The 22,103-nt window shown below is 36.5% G+C and overlaps 2 protein-coding genes across 6 annotated transcripts; one reads left to right on the forward strand and one right to left on the reverse strand.

Annotated features, from left to right (window-relative positions):
* The first annotated feature begins 547 nt into the window (after positions 1–547).
* Positions 548–4,829, forward strand: S1P (membrane-bound transcription factor site-1 protease). Of its 2 annotated transcripts, XM_017614841.1 has the most exons (7): positions 548–1,043; positions 1,106–1,394; positions 1,634–1,848; positions 1,910–2,762; positions 2,839–3,578; positions 3,656–4,373; positions 4,452–4,829. In XM_017614841.1, the coding sequence occupies exons 1-7, from the start codon at positions 834–836 to the stop codon at positions 4,619–4,621; spliced, it is 3,195 nt and encodes a 1,064-aa protein (XP_017470330.1). In that variant the 5' UTR covers positions 548–833; the 3' UTR covers positions 4,622–4,829. The 2 variants fall into 2 exon arrangements, with proteins under 2 accessions (XP_017470330.1, XP_017470331.1); XM_017614842.1 differs by lacking the exon at positions 1,634–1,848 and having other exon boundaries at positions 1,106–1,609.
* A 5,030-nt stretch (positions 4,830–9,859) lies between these two features.
* Positions 9,860–20,335, reverse strand: LOC108362025 (uncharacterized). 4 transcript variants are annotated; one of them, XM_017614852.1, is made up of 10 exons: positions 20,013–20,335; positions 17,625–17,920; positions 17,511–17,569; positions 16,603–16,726; positions 16,347–16,527; positions 15,950–16,142; positions 10,635–11,468; positions 10,350–10,505; positions 10,113–10,247; positions 9,860–10,064 (listed from the first exon to the last, which is right to left on the reverse strand). In XM_017614852.1, the coding sequence occupies exons 1-10, from the start codon at positions 20,204–20,206 to the stop codon at positions 9,912–9,914; spliced, it is 2,325 nt and encodes a 774-aa protein (XP_017470341.1). In that variant the 5' UTR covers positions 20,207–20,335; the 3' UTR covers positions 9,860–9,911. The 4 variants fall into 4 exon arrangements, with proteins under 4 accessions (XP_017470341.1, XP_017470339.1, XP_017470340.1 ...); XM_017614850.1 differs by having other exon boundaries at positions 10,350–11,468; XM_017614853.1 differs by having other exon boundaries at positions 9,973–10,064; positions 10,113–10,263; positions 10,350–11,468.
* Between the last annotated feature and the right edge of the window lie 1,768 nt (positions 20,336–22,103).

A 22,103-nucleotide genomic window follows, 5' to 3' on the forward strand; every position in this document is an offset into this window, starting at 1 on the left:
CTGTACTCAAACTTTACAACATTTGTTTAGCACTTAGTCTGTTCCTTTGAACTTCGGACTAAAACCTGTGGAACTGTCAAACCACAATTTTACTCTCTCAAATGAGAGTAAAAGGAGAACAGATGCAGAAGTGCATAGGAACGCAAAAAGCACTATTTCCTGTAAAAACGTCAGTCGGTTTGTTTACATGTCATTTGTACAACACTGATTTAGCTGAAATATCACTAAATAATTATTAAAATCTATACATATTCAAACATTTCGTTGTTTACTTCCATTTTTTTACAAATATAAGGTACTTTGCTTTCACCGCTGTTAGTTTTTGCTTGCACATGCAAATCAGCTGATCGTTTGACACTTTTCATGAACTTACAGGAAAAGAAACTCCGGACTAAATCCTGTAACTTCTGACTAGGAACAGTTGCTCAGTTACTCTCTCAAATGTGTTCCCACTTACAGGTTTTATGTCAATAGGAACGACTTCCTGTAAGTTCTGACTAAATCCTGTAAACCGGACTGCTATTGGAACAGACTAGCTGAGGTGCGATGTACTGCCAAGATAAAGGCAAGTGGCACTCGGATTTATATAATTTTGTATTCTATCATTCTTGATATCTGTGGAAGAATTTTATGCTTCCAAACTGAAGCAACTAACATGTTGGGTTGTGTAATGCCCGCTTATGAAAAATTTAAACAACTTAATTTTATATATATATAGGATATTAATGAAACTGTCAATATTAGTTAATGAAAATAAGTGGCAGCGTCGCATACTTGCACGATTTGTACGGAAGTGTGATCAAAACAAACCAGAAAATATATAAATAAATAATATGTCGCATTTCCTGACGCGGTTAATTCTACTTTATTTCTTTTTTATAAGTAATATACATTGGAAAAAATCATCCACACAATATACCAAGGCGGAAGAAGTGATATTTGAAAGCAAAATATTGGAAAATGAGTATATCGTGCAGTACCGGCACTATTACTTTCCGGCTGCGAGACGAAAATTCTTAATTGCTGCCTTCCGTCGTTCCAATGTATGTAAACGTTCTTACCTTCAGAATATTTATTTAAATTTTAACATAATAGCTGCTTACAGATTGCTAATTGGAACATAATTGAACGACAGAATGCTGCACTTCATTACCCAAGTGATTTTGATGTTATACGATTGGATGCAGTCGACTGTCGACGATCTACTCACCTGACACCACTTGAATTGCATCCACTTATAAAAAAAATAACGCCACAACGTAGTGTGCAAAGAATCTTAAATTTTAATACCACTCATGAACGTATAGGTCGACACCTATTGCGCTCAGTGCCTACCCAAATCACAAATATGCTAAAAGCTGATGTGTTGTGGGGAATGGGCATCACGGGTGCAGGAGTGAAAGTGGCCGTTTTCGATACCGGTTTGGCTAACGCTCATCCACATTTTCGTCGTGTAAAGGAGCGCACTAACTGGACAAATGAGAAATCTTTAGATGACGGTGTTAGTCACGGCACTTTTGTTGCAGGAGTTATTGCATCAGCTAAAGAATGCTTAGGCCTAGCGCCAGATGTGGAGCTACACATTTACAGGGTTTTTACCAATTCGCAGGTAAATCAAACTTTTATCGNGCAGGAGTGAAAGTGGCCGTTTTCGATACCGGTTTGGCTAACGCTCATCCGCATTTTCGTCGTGTAAAGGAGCGCACTAACTGGACAAATGAGAAATCTCTAGATGACGGTGTTAGTCACGGCACGTTTGTTGCAGGAGTTATTGCATCAGCTAAAGAATGCTTAGGCCTAGCGCCAGATGTGGAACTACATATTTACAGGGTTTTTACCAATTCGCAGGTAAATCAAACTTTTGATTCAAAATCAATAAATTCAATACATATTTATAGCAACATTGCAGGTGTCATACACATCTTGGTTTTTGGACGCTTTCAATTATGCTATTTTCAAAAAAATTAAAGTTCTGAATTTAAGCATAGGGGGCCCCGATTTTCTGGATCATCCGTTTGTAGACAAGGTGCTTGAATTATCTGCAAATAAGGTTGTTATGATCTCTGCAATCGGAAACGACGGTCCACTCTACGGTACACTCAACAACCCAGGCGATCAAAGTGATGTTATAGGCGTAGGCGGAATAAATTTCGAACAAAAAGTAGCAAAATTTAGTTCTAGAGGCATGACCACTTGGGAGCTACCTTGGGGTTATGGTAGACTAAAGCCCGATATTGTAACGTTTGGTAGTCAGGTGAAAGGCAGCAATGTTCATGGTGGCTGTCGGTCGCTCTCTGGCACTTCAGTTGCTTCTCCAGTGGTAGCCGGAGCTGTGGCGTTAATAGCAAGCGGCGCACTCTCCAAACTGGATCTCATCAATCCCTCATCTATGAAACAGATATTAATCGAGGGAGCGGAACGTCTACCCGATAATAATATGTTTGAACAGGGGCATGGGAAGCTTGATATATTGAAAAGCATGCAATTGCTGTTAACATATGAGCCGAAAATAACTCTTAGCCCAGAATATTTGGATTTCACCGATAGTTATATGTGGCCATATAGCTCACAGCCGATTTTCTATGGCAGCATGTCGGTCATTGCAAATGTTACCATATTAAATGGAATAGCCGTGACGGGAGTAATCAAGGAAGAGCCAGTATGGCACCCACATGCAGATAGACATGGAAATATTTTAAATGTTGCGGTTTCTTATTCGGCAAGTTTATGGCCATGGTCAGGGTGGATGTCGGTTCATATAGGTAAGCTGTTTGAAAACCAAGAGATTGGTTGAACATCCGAACTAGTATTTTGGAAAATAAAAATTTGTAATTTCAGCTGTAAACAAAAATGGTCATGTTTTTAAAGGTGTTGCTGAAGGACATATAAGTCTAGAAATCGAGTGCTTACAGGAACAGCAAGAACGAACTGTTTTGACCAAAATAAACTTTCCTCTAAAGGTAGCTGTCATACCGAAACCTCCCCGAAATAAGCGTATACTTTGGGATCAATTCCACAGTTTGAAATACCCTCCGGGTTATATACCACGTGACAACCTGAAAATTAAATCCGATCCGCTAGATTGGCGTGCCGATCACCTGCATACCAATTTTCGTGATTTGTATACCCATTTGCGCAATACTGGCTACTATATAGACATTTTGCGTATGCCCTACACTTGCTTCAACGCTTCTGAGTATGGCACACTCCTCATCGTTGACCCCGAAGAAGAATACTTCGATGCAGAAATAAAAAAGATTGAAAATGATGTATATAATGAGGGATTGAGCGTGATAGTATTTGCTGATTGGTATAATACTACGGTAATGAAAAAAATTAAATTTTTCGACGAAAATACCCGCCAATGGTGGATACCGGATACGGGGGGTGCTAATATACCAGCGCTAAATGAGTTACTAAAGGCTTATGGCATTGCGTTTAGTGATTTCATCGCCGAAGGTTTTTTCACCATGGGCGATCATTCAATGTATATTGCCAGTGGCACAACTTTAGCGAAAATACCGCGTGGAACAGACGACATCGTTATAGGTGCAGATGTGCATGATCAAGGCTTTGAGGTAAACCTATTTATTTCTTATATTTGAGTACGTTCATACATACATACTTAAATAATATGTATTTACGCTTTTCGCAGATTTTAGAAAACCCCAATACGGTTGATAATAAAAAGGTATTCAAGCCAATTCTAGGCCTCTTTCAAACGGAAAATGAGCTACGCAAGCAATTTTTAGTGGATAATGCGCAAACACCTTCTAGCTATGAAGAGAATAATGTTGAGCAACCAAATATTGAGACAGAGATATCAGCTGAAAGGAATCCCATAATCAACAAACGCATATTGCTCGATTTGAAAATTGGAAAATTCAGTAACAATAATTACAACAAAAACAATGATGATACACTTAATAAGCCTTCTGAAAAAAATAGTAAAAATTCAAAACAAATACTGCAACCTATGTCGATAAGTAGCACCAGTTCAAGTGGACGCATTGCAGTGTTCAGTGATTCAAATTGTTTAGACTCCATTCACCTGGAGAAGGCATGCTTTTGGTTATTAGATGCTATACTTGAATACACCATGAATTCGCACAAATCTGAACTGCTGCAAAAATTGAATCACGTTTCAGAGTTTTATCCCAATTCTGTGCGAATTCCGCCATTGCGTTTACATAGCAGTAATTTGCATTTGCACTCGAAAGTTATTGACTCAAATAACAAATTTCACAAAAAAGAGACTGGGGCATGTGAAAACCTCGATTGGCTGCAGCCGCAGAGTGTTAACGCAGCTGAACTCAAATTAACTGCGAACCGAGTGAAGCAAATCGATTTGAATTTACTAAAAGCTAATGCAGGTAAGCGTGATTCTATTTAACTAGAGGCGGATGTGATATTAATTTTTAACTCACATGATTTTTATTTTTATCTTAAAGATCGAAACGTTGCGGAAATATTAAATTCACATGTCGAGGCTAAACTCAATTCCTTGCCATTGGGCCCGGATGATGAAAGAACCATTAAAATGTCTCTGATTTTCATTATGCTGCTGACAAGTTTAGTTCTCATTTTCTTTTTAAAATGTTTTAGAAGAAAAAGAGGTTGATTATTGGCATAGTTTTTCATGATGTTAAAATAAGTTTTTTTTTTATACCAATGTAGAGTTAATTAATTTAGATAATAAATATTAGAAAACATTTAAATAATAATATTTAGATTTTTTCTTATTTCAGGTTTTTCGGTTTGAGTCGGACAATTCTTAAATAGCTGGTAGCAAGGCGAATTAATATAAATTGGTACATTGTGTATATAGATATATACATGGGCGTAGGCAGGTAGGGCAGGGGGGTGCTCGGGTTAATTGGAATCGGCAGCGGCCAAAAATTGGGAATCGGTCGGAAAAGTAAAGTCGGAATTTTAATGCTCTCACTCTACGATTGTTCTGTACCGAAAATGTTTTTTTTTTGTTTTTTTTTTTTTTGAAATCAAAATATATTTAGAGGTCGCCCAAAGCGCTTAAACTTAAAGAAAACACCTCTTTGGGGTAAAATTTTCGAGTGACGAAAGCTGGGCTCGAACCGTCACAGTCGTGAACGAGCAACTCGTCACGTAAAAATTATTATTTCGGATTATAACAGTCGTGAACGCACTGCTCCTCTCGTATACCGAACTACGAGACGAGCAGTACTGGGTTAATGCAATGACAAAACTGTTGTCAAATAAGCATATCGAAACTAAATATGTCATATAATCATATATGTAATACTCTTATATTGGCAGTAAGAGTCAGTGATCGGATTTCTATCACATTGTGGTAGATCTGCCACTTTTTTGAGCATCTACCACATCTACCATAAAAGGTCTGAACTCTACCACACATTCGCGTTTTTGAGTAGTTTTATTTTTGATCGGCATAATTTTCTTAATTTTAAGAGCAAAAATTGTCCAACACTAAACACTAATAAGAGGCAGAATAGGAGGATAAAATAAACTATAAGATAGTAAATATTCTCAATATTAAATTTTTTGACAGGAAACGTGGTTTTATTGTGTTAAATTGCTAAATATATGATTTATAAAAAGAATTAATAGCGAAAATGTTAAAAAACGGCGATTTTTTGTGAAAGTATTGGCAAATTTTAGTGCATCTAAAGTTTCTAAAGCGTTATTTACTTTTACTTGAGAATTGTTAAAATTGGCAAATCCCAAGTAGCGGTTTCCGGAACGTGCCACATTTATTCGCTACATCGTGATGTGATAAAAAGAAAAGCTGGCAGTACTCCGCAAGGTTGCAGAAATCTTAAAAATGTGTTCCAAAAATATCTTGAAATGGAAGGAACTGCTTTACACTGTCAAGGAACAAAATTGCCAAAACTCAACGTAATTTTTAGCAACTTCAATCTTGCAGATTTTTTTTTAATTTTTGTACAAAGTTTGATCCAAAACCTGAACTCTACCACATTTTTTTTTTTAAATCCACCACGTTTTTTTTCAAGACCACACAATTTGAAGTCCGATCACTGGTAAGAGCTCGTACCGTCCGAAAACTTTACAGTACAGATATATCAATAAACACGTACAAAGAAAGGAACACATACGTTTATAAATTTATAAATTAATTTATATATTAATAAACATGAACACAACACAAACATAAAAACGGCGNCTTTACAGTACAGATATATCAATAAACACGTACAAAGAAAGGAACACATAAGTTTATAAATTTATAAATTAATTTATATATTAATAAACATGAACACAACACAAACATAAAAACGGCGCTCATNCGTGCCACATTTATTCGCTACATCGTGATGTGATAAAAAGAAAAGCTGGCAGTACTCCGCAAGGTTGCAGAAATCTTAAAAATGTGTTCTTGAAATGGAAGGAACTGCTTTACACTGTCAAGGAACAAAATTGCCAAAACTCAACGCAATTTTTAGCAACTTCAATCTTGCAGATTTTTTTTTAATTTTTGTACAAAGTTTGATCCAAAACCTGAACTCTACCACATTTTTTTTTTTTAAATCCACCACGTTTTTTTTTCAAGACCACACAATTTGAAGTCCGATCACTGGTAAGAGCTCGTACCGTCCGAAAACTTTACAGTACAGATATATCAATAAACACGTACAAAGAAAGGAACACATACGTTTATAAATTTATAAATTAATTTATATATTAATAAACATGAACACAACACAAACATAAAAACGGCGCTCCCCACTGGGAAAATAGGTAAGCACCTTGCGAGGTAAGCCATGTTTTCTTTCAGTTTTTAGTACCAAAATTGTCATTATGGCCAATGTCATCTACTAGTAAAGGGCAAAATGAACACCTCCGAAGACACATTACGTTGTCAGTTGCAAAATAACGTGCAGCCGAAGTTATTTCCAAGCACCGAACTACTCCGAGCGACTGCTCTGCATTACACGTAACTTACTTTGTAAAGCGGCTCAGAAGTATGTCTGATACCAAATGTACATTCTAAATTCCTACTTACATAAGGCGGCCATGCCTTTGTAAAAGTAAGGGACGTTCGGCAGGGAAATGGTAATGACTGCCAGGTGAAGAGTAAGTTGCTAATAAGGTATTATTACGTGCTCCTACTTCCCACTGGGTCACGTACCCAATACATACACAAAGACCGTACAAGACTGTCTCGAGACAAAAAGCCATCGCTTTGATTTCGGAATGCTTACACACTGAGAAAATAGCTTACTGCCAATATAGAAGTATTACATATATGGAGATATTGACTTCTCTTTGTTTATTACACTATGAAATTAATTTATAATGTTGCCAGTTTCAAATGGGTTAACGCATGAACCAACTAACAAGATCACGCAATCGGAAAAGAATGAAAAAAGTAAATTTCTGAGCGTTTTTGACATCTGCCTAAAAATTAAAACAAACAAAGAAAACGAAAAAGGCGCGGTTATTGTATTTACTATAAAATATAAAAAGTGAAACTTGNATATAAGCGTATAAAAAATCGGCCTTATTATCGCAGTCGACTTCGATGTCGATGTAATTTTTTCACCAAAAAATAGCCCTCGTAAGTCAAACTCCAGAGAGAGGGGCAGTCTGACGTTTACCAGCAATACAATTTTAAAATACAAAACTCAAATTCAAACACACATTCTCATTTTCAATCTCAAATAATAACAATTGTGAACAAATCCAAATTTTGATAACGTTATCATATTGCAAAAGGTGAGCAATTACAACAAGAGACTGACGATAGAAATGCTACATATAACTAATACACCGACAGAATTAAGAATAAATTACAAAACGGACACAGAGAACGTCGCTCATGCTTACAGACACCTGATCGATAAAATAAAAAGTATACAAACCAAAATCAGTCGAAGTCCAGCCAATTGACAGCATAGGATGAAATCATCTACGCAAAAATAATTTATATTTTCTTTGACCTTTTGTGCTTTATGTTAGTTTTGTTTTTAAGTTCTTCTTTTAATGTAAGTCGATTTGTCTTTTTGTTGAAATTTGTTGTATTCTAAGTGTTTTTGTATTTAGAGTCCCTGAGGATGGCTTTCGTTGAGAGCCGAAATATCGTACACTTGTAAAACAAAAATAAAAACTTGACCTCAGGCTCGAAAAGAAACCAGAAAAAACATCTATAACTAAAGGTCGATTAAATAAATTTTTGCATATATAAATTGTGAACAATTTCATTTTTTTCTTCAATTTTATACGATTTTAAAATGGTTGCAAACAAGGTGTATTAAACAAGGTGGTGTTGGGGCGACAGCTGAATTTTTCGCCGTGGAGGCCAGTACGTCAAAATGATGTGTTTGTTGTAACTCATACCAATGACAGTATGGACATCAGCGTACAATTTGTTAGTGTAATTTATTACTTATATACGGCCAATACCACCTGGTTAAATACGTCTTGCTTGCAAATGTCAGAAAAAAAATCATGGCCGACGAATTGAGAGAATGACTTTACCTTAATGTAATGTTTTTATCATGATCTTGAGTATACTGGTTGGTATTGGGAATACAAAGGACCTTTCAGGTCGTAGTGTCTTTTATTCTGACATACCCTAGCTTTTATATATCTGTGTATTCATNTATACGGCCAATACCACCTGGTTAAATACGTCTTGCTTGCAAATGTCAGAAAAAAAATCATGGCCGACGAATTGAGAGAATGACTTTACCTTAATGTAATGTTTTTATCATGATCTTGAGTATACTGGTTGGGATTGGGAATACAAAGGACCTTTCAGGTCGTAGTGTCTTTTATTCTGACATACCCTAGCTTTTATATATCTGTGTATTCACNAGCCGAAATATCGTACACTTGTAAAACAAAAATAAAAACTTGACCTCAGGCTCGAAAAGAAACCAGAAAAAACATCTATAACTAAAGGTCGATTAAATAAATTTTTGCATATATAAATTGTGAACAATTTCATTTTTTTCTTCAATTTTATACGATTTTAAAATGGTTGCAAACAAGGTGTATTNGAAAAGAAACCAGAAAAAACATCTATAACTAAAGGTCGATTAAATAAATTGTGAACAATTTCATTTTTTTTCTTCAATTTTATACGATTTTAAAATGGTTGCAAACAAGGTGTATTAAACAAGGTGGTGTTGGGGCGACAGCTGAATTTTTCGCCGTGGAGGCCAGTACGTCAAAATGATGTGTTTGTTGTAACTCATACCAATGACAGTATGGACATCAGCGTACAATTTGTTAGTGTAATTTATTACTTATATACGGCCAATACCACCTGGTTAAATACGTCTTGCTTGCAAATGTCAGAAAAAAAATCATGGCCGACGAATTGAGAGAATGACTTTACCTTAATGTAATGTTTTTATCATGATCTTGAGTATACTGGTTGGGATTGGGAATACAAAGGACCTTTCAGGTCGTAGTGTCTTTTATTCTGACATACCCTAGCTTTTATATATCTGTGTATTCATCGAATATTTTTTCTAGGCGTTTTTACAAAGTTATTAAATTTCTAGACGAATCGCTTTACTTTCATACACTGCGATCCAGAAGCCTATTAACGATTGTCCTATAGAACTATTTAGAAGTTAAAAGAGTTCTGAGATCTGCCGCAACGGAAAAAAGCAGACAAAGAACGTATAGAAAGGCCCTATCTCACATCGTCGCTGAAATACAAAAAGCCGTAACTAAGTAAAAATCCAAAATTCCCTTTTTAATTGATTATGATACATTTCATCGAATTTATAAGTCCCCACATCAAGCAATAAAAAATTTTAGTCAGTTACGACTTTTTTGCATTTCAGCTACTATATGAGTTAGGGCCTTTCTATATTGAGGTAACGATATGTATAAATAAATAAAATAATTATTTTATAACAACTAAGTATTTCATTCGATTATATTATTAAATTGTGTATATGCAATGGGTACGGTAATTTTCTTAACCCTCTGCGTTGTAAGCAACAAATGGCTGTTGAACAAGTTTCTGCCAAGCTTTCGAGTGAGCAACGTCGAGAAGAACTCGTTTGCTTTCTTGAGAGTTGATAGACCTATAAAAAGTGAAATGTTTTTAAATAATAATACATCGCTTCTGTTACCTTCAGTAATGAAGCCTTGTAGCGTGCACACTCTCTTCTCTTAAAATTAAATTTTAGTGGATGGTTTTGATTGGAAGACTTCGATAAGCCAACGCGATTTAAACTGGAATTTGTATCCTTCATCAAACGTGAGATCTATAGAGAAGTATAGCTTATAGAAATTGAATACTCATCAGGATACTTAGGTTACTACCGGAATTATGGCCTTTTCTTTGACCAAATTCATCCAAATCTTACCAAGTGATCAACATTGATGTGCTTCACCTCTCTGTGGTTGTCCAAATATTCATCTGGGAAAGTTTGTTCCACATTTGTGTCTTGCGCTTTAATTCCTTTCACCCTAGGCGTTGGTCCTTTCTCCGCTGTAGCGAAGAGTCCTCGTGCTTCTGCCATCTTTATGAGATATTTTGCATTTAATTGTGTGATTTTCGTTCTTTTAATCAAAGAGAGATAACAACCATTGGACTGCTTTATCATGCAATTGTCTTGGTTAATACATATGTCTGGTATATTTTCACATACAAATTCATCAGCATCTGGTAGCACTACGCTGTCCTCACTGTTATCCGCTTCAACATTTTGCTCTGCAGATATCTCGGACTTCGATGCACCGCCAGCCTCTGTTGTGCCACCAGTCTGCGCTGCTGCTTTACCCTTTTCATCCGCCGTTGGGCGTTTTCTGGGCGACCCCATTGCGGCAGATGGTATATTAGCAGCCTCTGCCTCGGCTAATGCTTCCAGTCGTTTCTTCTCCCTGAATGCATTTTTATGCTTCGTTAGCGATGTTTCGTTTACAAGCTTGACGGCATAATTTACCATATCTTGATTTTCCGATGATACAATTGAATGTGTTTGGTACAATATAAATTGTATCTGTGGTCTAGCCATGGCCATTTGTAGTGTGAGTAGCTGCTCTTCGAGTATCAGCGACACTCTACGTTTGCCTTCATCACTTATCTCAGATTCGGTGAGTACTTCTAGCATACTCAAGTCACCGCCTCGTGAGCAAATCAAATCTATCGGGTCGGAAATTGCACTAAAAGAATTCGGTGGATTGGCGAAAATACCGACGACGTAGCCGAAGCGTTTTGATTCCAACGGAAACGAAGTAAACACTTCGTCAAAAATGCGTATATTATTTATGCCTAGAACTTCCATAAAGCGGCGATACTCCTTCAGATTCGGACCTGCGCCGTAGGCATAAAAGTTGTTTACTCGATTTACGGAATAAAATAGTGATGCTAGATATGCTGTGGCGCGAGGTGAGGATATATGCGTTTGTAGGATATCACCACTCAACTGAAAGTATTCTAACATTCTTGACATAACCGCTGGACCATAGGAGAACGCTTTGTCCTAGCGAGAAAAATAAGCATACAATTGAATGAGTATATAAAAAAGACGTCTACTAGTCAGGCGCTTGCCTAAGATCAGCCCAAACGTAGCTGAGTACTGCAGTTATTGAACACAGATCAAATGTGGCTTGTTATAAATGTATTTCTTGTATATGTATGTTTGTATATATTCGCGAATCTTCAAAAAGTCTGAGACTATTTGCATGAGTTAGCGAGCTCAAATGAGCTATAAGAGTTCAGAAACGACTAGAAAGGACAAAGTTACAGCACTACCACAATACAAAGGGCAAGGCGCCTGTTTAGCGGAACCGAGCCAGAAGCGACTTACGCATTTTATAAACCTTTCATAGCAAATACAGATAATGACAACGCAATTTTAGGCTGGGCCCAAATCGCACCTTAAGAGATCGATTGAAACAAGACTCGAAATTTAATTTTGAGATTACGACACTCGATAATGTGTTCGCTTTGTCAATTCAAATTGTATAAAAGACAAAATAGCCCTTATTTTATTTCACTCAATTCGAAACGAGTAATAATTCGATAAAGAATGTCCTGGTTCATGCCACTGTAGTTGATCGAGTTCTGCCTCTCCTGAGGCTTTGCTACCAAAGGAAAGTAAATCTACATATCGACCCCTAAATGCGATTTGATCGTAAGCGACAAATTATCGAAAATAATTTTTTTGCTGCAAACGTCCTAAAAAATCCCAGACTTTGAATATTTACCGTTACGGAAAAAATCAAAATGAATTTTATCGCTAGCTTTGTTTACACTTTGCGACACTGTGTGTATAGAACTTTATTGTAAATAGCAGTTTGAATTCTAGTTTTAACCAAAGTTTCACCGGCATTTGCTACAACTGAATGCTGCAAAATCAGCTTCTTTCCTTTATCACAATCAATTGCAATCTGTCATTATGCAATTGCAGCTGCTATCACTAAGTGCATCGTGGCTCGTCGAATGGGGTCTTTTTTAAAACTCTTGCTTTGCCAAGGGGTTATAAGATTTAAAAACCTATCGGAAAGATAAAAAACAGACATCTAACGGGACTTATATTCCCATTGTATGCACTGGTATAGAAAATATTGCAACTGAATTGGAATTGCCATCTTAATACCAGCTTATACGGTTTATATGGTTTATCTCCTTCCAAATTGCTATAAGATATTGGTTTTACCCTCTTATTTATTATAACTTAGGGATGTCGGAAAAACATCGATGCATCGAAACTATCGATGTTTTGCTTCGATGCATCGAACATTTTCCACTCGATGTATAAATAGTCGATGTATCGATGCATCGATGTTTTTTGAAAACTGACATCTACGGTACATTGAACGTCATTCCAGTTTTTCAATTGTTCAAAAAAAAAGAAGTGACTTTGGCCAAGAAATTTAAATGGCCGCAAGAAGTTCCGTTAGAAACATAATTAGCTCAGTTGCAGTAATTTATTTAAAATATTCTACTACTGCTAATAACATTTTTTGTTGTGAAACATCTGCAAATTCCTATGCAAATCGATGCATCGATGTATGCCCTTCGATGCATCGAAAAATCGATGTATTTTTGCCACTGACATCCCTATTTTAAAAATATCGTAAGCGCCATTTTACCTTTAGACAATAGGGTATGCAAAAAATAAATTGTCCTATTAGAAAGCTAGCATTCAATAATATTGTTGTCCATTTAAACCCAATTATATTCACTGTTTAAGAGAGAATTAAAAAAAAACCTCTCCTGTAAAATTTACCTTTTGCCGCTTACGATAAAATCGCAATCAGGGGTCGATATGGTGTTTGAGAGATGGAGTTATGAAAATCCGACTGCGAATCGACTGAAAGTAAGTATAGTATCGGGAGTGGGCCAGGTGGGGTGGAATGTAAGAAATCTGTACTAAAGTAACTCAAGTGATTTGGAGTAGTTCGCGGCCAGTCTTGAACAGATGTTTTCCTTTTATTACGTAAGAAAAAAAAAAACAAATCGTCACTTTGCGTACCCATCAAATGCAATACCAGGTATTAGGTGGCAGAGAAAAAAAGTAATTTTGGTTACTCCGTCTCAGTGGTTGCCTACTCCATAAATTTAATTATGAATAATTATAGTATTTATAGTAGAAGCTCATATTTGGTAAGTTCAGTTAGAACATTTTTGAAGAAAATACGTTTTTTTGTTAGCTTGTGAAATTTTCGGACCACCATATACGTGGTATTGCATTTGACGTATACGGGGAGTTGCACGCCAAGCGACGATATGAACCAGTGATGGAAAAGTAGAAACAATTGTCCTCTTTCTGCCCTTTTAGAATTGTGATGGTACCTTCGCTGCGAATGCACCAGTTTAGATACAGTTACAATGCGCCAAACTATGTTAAAAAATCTTTTCCTCTGATGCAAAATTCCGTCAGTAATTAATACTAGCGAAATGTAGACAAATTTTTTCCTGCGATTTCTTATCTCCAATGTTCCAAAGTGCTACAGAAGTTACATAACATTGATATGCATTTCCAATAAGCAGGATTTCTTTAATATACCAGCAAGTATTTGGCTTTTCTTATTTCAAAATCTTTAAATTCATTCTTAAAGCTTCAGAAATTTGCGCTGTAGGCTTTAGGCAGCTTGTAGCATTTTCAGCAGCTGAATCGAATGCGGCTCCTGACTCGTATTGAGGATTTTGTCGTACAAATGGTTCAAAAGCGATTCCTAAAAGTCTTATTTATTGTTAGGAGATTGTTGTAACTATTAACTTGAAGTAAATTAGCGTCCTCAGTTATTGAAATATCGGAATTTTCGCATTTCTGAAATTTACCGTTATTCGGCAAGCGGGTGTAATTTTAGTCCGATTTGAATAATTTTAAACAAATTGCTTTTCCGTACCAAGGTTATCAAGTGCACCGAGTTTGGGGGAAATTGATAAATCGGGTACCGAAATACACATTTGTGGCCATAAGTGGGCGGCGCCACGCGCATTATCCAAAAATTTATAATTTTCTAATTTTCTGCTAAGTAGTTATTGCAATCATCGATTTTATGTGAATTATCTCCAGTAGTTACTGATTTATCGCAGCTTTCGTGTTTCGGTAAATTACCGTTATATGGCAGGTGGACGTGGTTATTACAAAAAATGCCGCTCAGCCGCTCACAAATGCTGCTCAGAGCATGGCCACTTCAATAGTGAATGCACAAGTGCGCTCGGGTATAAAAATGTTTGATTTCGTACATATCGTCGCTACCATGTCAAGCTATCAAATGTACAAAATGCTTTTTCAGATTTGATACCTTGCGATGCAGTTAGAAATTCGTCGATTTTCTACATAGTCTTCCCAAATCACAAACTTTTCCCTAATGACAAAAACATTTTTTACAACAGGTTTTTTGCTATCCTGAAAAGTACCCAATTTAAAATTCGATAGTTTGACATGGTATCGACGATATGTACAAACATTCTTCCGCTATTGGGTAAAATTTTACCTTCAAATTAGGTACAATGGAAAAATTTCATTTTCTATTCCTGGTATGAACTTCCGTCTAGCGGAATGCGAGAAAACTGCCGATTTCAGAATGCGCGAAAAAAATAAGCGCGGTTTCACACTTCTACCAGGTATAAATGGACATATGTATGTACATAAATCCACCCTGCGACAAAGTGATACGGTCATAGTTTGGGAAAATGTCAAATGTTGTAAAAAAAAATTAGAAAAATTAAACAAAGTTGCGCAACAACAACTTTTTTATTTGCGAACATTAGTTACATACATATAAACATATAATGGAAGAAAATGCCCAAAGCCTTCAAAAATGCAAAAATCGACGATATATTCTAGACACTTAAAAATAGCAATTTATCGAACAAAAATTAAACGGACTTATAGCAACTGCATACTTAGAATTTTTCTAAAAAAAATTTTGTACAAAGTGTGAAATTCGGATTTAGTTATATAGTTTTTGTTAGATAATGAGCTACATATCGCTAGCTTAGAAAGAAAAGTTGCTAAGTCCCATTTTAAAAATTTTACAGGAGAGGAAAAAATCTTCCTATAGCCATTTTCTTTAACTATTTCGCAAGACTTTGAATCAAACATTTTGCGCGTTTAAAGCAAAGCAAAACTCCATAAGAATCAGAAGGATTCGATATTTATTAAAAGATGTCGTATTATTTTGGCCTTATCGGATTTGTGGTGCTTCTTTTGGACTTAGCAAATTTTCCTTTTAGGGCTTATGAAGAGGAAAAAATAAAACAAGTACCTTTATAATTTTCGAAACGATGCGTATTCAATTTCTCTAGCCTCCTATATCAAAATATGAGTTTTCATAAAAAGTGGACTTAGCAACTTTTCACTCTAAGCTAGCGATATGTATACTTCTATGAAAAATAATTAAAATTAATTTGAAAAAATAAAAAAAAAACGCTCGAACCGGGTGACTGTATCGTTTTATTTCGTTGCGGGTTGTACATGCAAGTGTCTTAATAGCTTCAACTTACCTGAATGATAAAATAATGCTTCGTTACTAATTTCGATTTGGTAAATTCGCCCTTATTTTGTGGCACGCAAGATATAAAAAGTGGACAAACATTGTCCCAACGATAATGATCGGTTTCTAAACCATGTATATTTTCATCTTCTTGCAATATATAACCACACTCCAGTAGAAATTTGTCGGCTGAGGTTTTATCACTAAATTGTGAAAATAAAATAAAATTCAAGATATTTATTTATATACATATGTATGCATGGGCGTAGCCAGGTAGNCCCCCCCCCCCCCCCCCCCCCTAACTTTGAAATTTTCCTTAAATGTATATAAAATAGTACCCTGAAATGCCAGCTTAATAGGGTCGACCCCCCCACCCTAATGTACATTCATTTTCTATACATATTTACCGCAATAAGAAAGGATTTATCCATCCAGTTACCATGGTGTTCGAAGCTGCAGTAGCTACCTTTTCGTTCTGTAGATGAATGGGCAATAGCTTTGAAAGATTGAGTGCATTGAATTTTATTCGCATTCGGGATATGGATGCAGCCAAAGATTTTCGAAATTCCCAAAGATGTTCGGCGATTTCTAAAGAACGGGAAAATTTATATAATATTTAGAAAGTTCCTAAGTAAAAAAAAAAATCTAAATACTGTGCTTAACCTTCGACTTCTGATTCGCGAAATAATTTATACTGCAGATCGATTTCTTCAGAGAAACATTGCTTAAAATTTCGACCAAGCAGTTCGTAAAACATTAACCAAACGCGATTTTCATCTTCCACATGCTGAAAATTGAAAGGAAGGAAAGCTGCAGAAATTTAGTGGGTAGGTAGCTAGATCTACAACAAAATTTTTGAATTTGTTCTTTACTAGATCCAATTAGGACATTAAGCAAACTAAGCAGTCATTTGTGGTGTAAAAGGGTTCCAGATCGAAAACGATCTCGGGGAAATTGCCTATGGTGTACAATATAGCACATTCTTTGAGGAAACCATTTGCCGTACGGAAGAGGATGAAACTGTAGAGGTGATGTATGGCATGTGTGTTTTACAATTTCAAATCATGGCTGACTTAAAAAAAGAGCTGTAAATGAGGCGTGTATGAATGTGAATAACAAAAAAAATCAATTAAATTCTGAAATGCGTTGTTCTTGAGCCATTTTCTGAAGATAGGTCGATCTTCCACTCAGCCGTCGATATGTAGTTTATTTGCGACTACACTTTGTTAATCCTTTGGATGCGTTTCTTTTTGTCTTATTTACGTTGTTTGTCTAGATATTGTCACACAAATGAAAGGACTCGGAATTTATCGCCGCCTTCTAATGGCAAATAAGTTTTTTAAAGCCTTTTCAAAGCAAAAAACTCACTCGGTGGTGTATCATTGCCCGCCGAGGTGGGCGTGAGTGTTAAAAAACACTTCTTTCATCGAACGGCCGTGATTTTGAACCTGAGTCCTCTAAGCAATCGGCTACGGAGGCACTGGAAATTAATTCGGGAAAATATAAACCACAAAGAGCTCTAGGCTTAAATGTATTATTTCTTTGGATGACAGTCAAACCCTTCCAATTACCTCTGGGAATTGTTTGTAAAATCCAATGTCGTTCAATGCATTTGAGAGGACGACTTTGTCTGAAAAATGATACAGAAATATTTTTTTTTCATATTTTGTCAGCTTTATACTTACATCTGAAGACATCGTATATCAACGAATAGACTTTCCGCATTTCATGTTCATTTTCAAACTCTACTAGTCTGGGTGGTTTTGCCAGTAATTTTGCTGCAAGTGCAATGGTTGTTAAATTCCAAAATTTACTCTTATCCTTCAATGATTTTCCATGAATTTGTGGACATTTCTTTTTAGCCTCTTGAAAGATTCCATTTGGAGATATGGTCGGCGAAATAGTTGGAGATAAATTGAGTACATACGGCAAATGATTGAAGGAATGTATATCCTTGCGTACCACAACGTAGTCCACTTCACTGTAAACGATAAGAAGCCATTTTGAAAATCTAAATCTATCAAAAGTGAATTCGTTTAGAAATAAGGGCATGTGTTCGGTTAGCATTTTGCTTTATTTGTGCCTCTTTCGTGTTTCGCGAAACAGTATCCCCGGAAAGGAGTATCCCCGTGAAAGTGATAATATAATAATAGACTGGCGCTTACACATATGTTAGTGTTTGGCCGAACTTGTCCGTCGATTTGTAGCGTGCGCCTTGATGTTCTCTCACAAATAGGAGGGACCTACAGTTTCACGCCGACTCCGAACGGAGATTGTATTTTTATAAGTAGCTCTTTTCCGTGGCAGAAATACACTCGAAGGTTTGCCATTGCCTGCCGAGGGGCGACTGCTGTTAAAAAAAAACGTTTTTTCTATATTTTTTTGAGATGTTGCTTTGACCAGGGCGTGAACCCAGACCTTGCAGATTGGTAGCCCGCACTGCTAACCCTTACAATACAGCGGCCGAAAACTGATACCTCTATGTAAAATGACGTTGAAAAACACCACCAGCTCAGTCAAAATTGGGAAACCCCTCTCCGAGATGGTTGATACCAAACGTTGTTTCAGATAGAGCGACTCCCTGTCGTATGATTTCCTTAATCTCATGTTGAACCACTTAGGAACAATATATTATATATATACTATAGAATTTCTTTTATTTGGGAATCTGCATTAACACCGATAATAACAAACCCTACTATCGCCTGAGTAGGCGATTGAGAAGTAAAGTTCTGATAACATCCGATGAGGCCGCCTTTGGAGTATTCGAGGGAAAGATTTTGAGGAAGATTTTCGGGCTTTTACGCATTGGCGACGGCGAATACCGCAGACGATTTAACAATGAGCTGTATGAGCTTTACAACGATATAAACATAGTGCAGTGAATTAAAATTCAGCGGCTCCGCTGGCTTGGCCATGTCGTTCAGCCGGAGGTCAAAGTTCACTCTATATATTAATTTTTAGTAATTTGTCTGCAGTAGTTACTTAAATATCGCAGTTTTCATTTTTTTCCAAAAAGAATACCGCTATATGGAAGGCAAGCGGAGGCAAAGAGTAACAAATTTACCAAATTTTATTGGGAAATGTCATTTAGTTTCCGAGAAAACGAGTTTCGACCGTTGCTCCATACAAGCTGAACCACGGCGCAGCCCTGAATGTATTAAACTCGGAAGACGCTAATGGTAGCAGAAGAAGTGGGAGGCTCCTCTGCGATGGAAATACTAGTTGGAGAAGGACTTGGCTTCACTTAGCATTGCCAATTGGTGTCAGCTGGCACAAAACAGAAACGACTGCCGTGCTTTATTGGACTCGGCCAAAGTCGCTTAGACGGTTACAGCGTAAAAAAAGAAGAAAACAAAATCGAGAGCGTGATTTCATCACGCGCCGGATACGATAGAATAATGAGCTGTTTGAGAATTACAACGGCATAGACAAAGTGCAGTGAATTAATATACCATTGTCATGTCGCACGAACGTAAGCGATCTTCACACTACTGAAAGTTGTCAATGCGGTACACTCTGGTGGTAGTAAAGGAAAATAAATGCATCCTCTATGTTGAAGAGGTCAGGTGGAGAAGAACGGGGCTTCACTTTTGGTTTCTCATTAAAGTCACTTACAGGCCTATTCTCCTTGTTGCCGAACCGAATGTTTTCTTACCAAAAGATAACACCACTTCATGTAAGCGCAATTCTGCGTACCTTGGTAACAATTAAATCTATTCAGCAATTCAGGTATGAAGTTTTGTATAAATTCTGGTGTTGCATACTTCACGGGGCAATATTTTGTTATCTGTTTATGAGAAAATTTACCAGTGCGCAGAATACCNACGGGGCAATATTTTGTTATCTGTTTATGAGAAAATTTACCAGTGCGCAGGGTAAAGGGGTTTAAAAAACACCAGAGGAACTTTATTTACCGGTAACAAAATTTTTTTACCAACGCAGAATAGGCCTGTTAGCAAAAAGGATAATGGCAGGCTTACTGCTTAAGTATATTGAATAAAGCAAAAATCGCTTAAGCGGTAATGCATACATACATACATATGTATGCATATAGTGCCACTTTCACTTACACGCCACTATCAATAGCTTCGTTCACACGTTTTTGCACCTCCAAGAGACGATAATACATTCGTTCTTGCCAATCAGCATCACTTGGTAAGTAAATAAGCGTTTGTTTCTCCCGAACTGTTATCAATTCTTTAAAAATACTCGGATAAACAGAAAATATATCTGCTAAACTCAGAAAGAACAGCTGATTAGACATTTCCGCCACAGAGTGACCGTTACTTTTTATATTGCGCGCCACAACACCAACAGATCGCAACCAAATATTGCACTAGACTGCTGGAATTCTTGAAATGACGTGCAGCATGGTAGGCGAAAGTAATAAATATACCAGTTAGTATGTATGTGCATATGTAAGTAAATAAAACTAAACTAAATTATTCAATATACATATATAAATATAGGCCACTTGGAGGTCGCGCAAAAGCATTGCAAATCGAAATCGAACTTAGCGGTAAATGAATTCGTGTTAAACGCCAATTCAATAAGTTATAAATACTTGCTAATATTCTTTTTTACTACACTTACTATCTATTTAGTTCTCATGCAATGCCACAAACAAATTCAAGCATTTTATGTTTGTATATAAGTAAGTACTGAATAAATATTTGGTACATATGTATATATATTTCAATACTTTTACATGCCATTTACCGAATCGCAAGTGTGATTGGTAAAAGTGAAGCGAACGTCAAATCGTCAACAAACCGAATTTCACACCATTTATTTGTAGTATGCAGACGGGATTTGAAATATTGTATATGTACATATGTATGTACACTAGACCGTACCAGAAAAAGATTCGCCTTACACCCCTGAATATAAAGTATTTTTGCACTGCAATTTGGAAAATGTTTTTTTTAAATTTTTTTACCGAGCATAGGGGTCCCCTTTTCATTATAACCTCGGCTTTTAAAGTCCGATTTTAAAGTGTGATGTATCAATATTCATGTCTGGAACAGAAAACTTGTTTGTTCTAAAGTTCGATGACGTACCACCGTAATGTGAGTAGTTTAAAGCTTTTCAAAATCTTTCTCCTCATTCTAATTACTTCACCTGGTGTAATTCCACCATGGGTGACACTGAAAAGTGTCAAAAGGCGACCTCTAGGTTCGACTATGAAATTGTTTTTTTCCAAATTGTCTTTCAAAAATATTTTTTAATCATTGGTGTACGGCGACATTTTTTTGTTTGCTTGTGAGGCAGTAAGGTCTAATGTACACATGTTGTTCTGCCTGGTTTAGTTATGTTAAGGCATGACAATTGTAGTCAATCGATATCCATATTATTGGCAATATTTGCTGTCAATCATTGTAATATGCAGTCATATTCCCAATTCGTAAAAATGTGGCTAAGGACATGGTTTCGTTCATGCAAATGCATAAATTTTTGTATGTACATACATTTATACATGTGTACATAAATATGTGATTTATGTACGTCATTTAGCTTGATATCGAATTGTTTATGCAAAACATTTAAGGAAGCTTGTCTAAATTCACTCCCAAAAGGGTCTAAGTTGGAACAAGTAAAAAATTATAAGCTCGGGTAAGCTATATATACCACTCGCAAATATATAATGCAGTTTTATCGCCTTTTGTAAACTACATCATTATAAGCCAAGGTGTTTACTTACGCACCATGTCAAAAATTTTCGATAGTATGCTCAATTAGACTTAATGAAATAATTGAACCAAGCTTGACAAAATCGATAAGGCGCTTACTGAAATAATTCTACGTAGTCACAAAAGGGCAGTCCAAAAATCCGGTATAGCCTTATTTCTTATTAAGAGATTGTTGTAAGTACATATTCTTCTTCTTCTTCTTCTTTTTTGGCGCTGTAACCGCCTAAGCGATTTTGGCCGAGTTCAGCAAAGCACGCCAGTCGTTTCCCCTCTGTGCCAACTGACGCCAATTGGAAACGCCAAGTGAAGTCTTTCTCCACCTGATCTTTCCATCGCAGTGGGGGCCTCACTCTCGAGCTCTGCTACCAGCTGCGGGTTCCGAGTTGAATACTTTCAGAGCTGGAGCGTCGGTGTCCATTCGAACGACGTAGCCAAGCCAGCGGAGCCGCTGTATTTTAATTCGCTGCACTA

Source organism: Rhagoletis zephyria, unplaced genomic scaffold (assembly GCF_001687245.7).
Source record: "Rhagoletis zephyria isolate East Lansing unplaced genomic scaffold, Rhagoletis_zephyria_1.1 Rzeph_scaffold_00911, whole genome shotgun sequence".
Lineage (NCBI taxonomy): Eukaryota > Metazoa > Arthropoda > Insecta > Diptera > Tephritidae > Rhagoletis > Rhagoletis zephyria.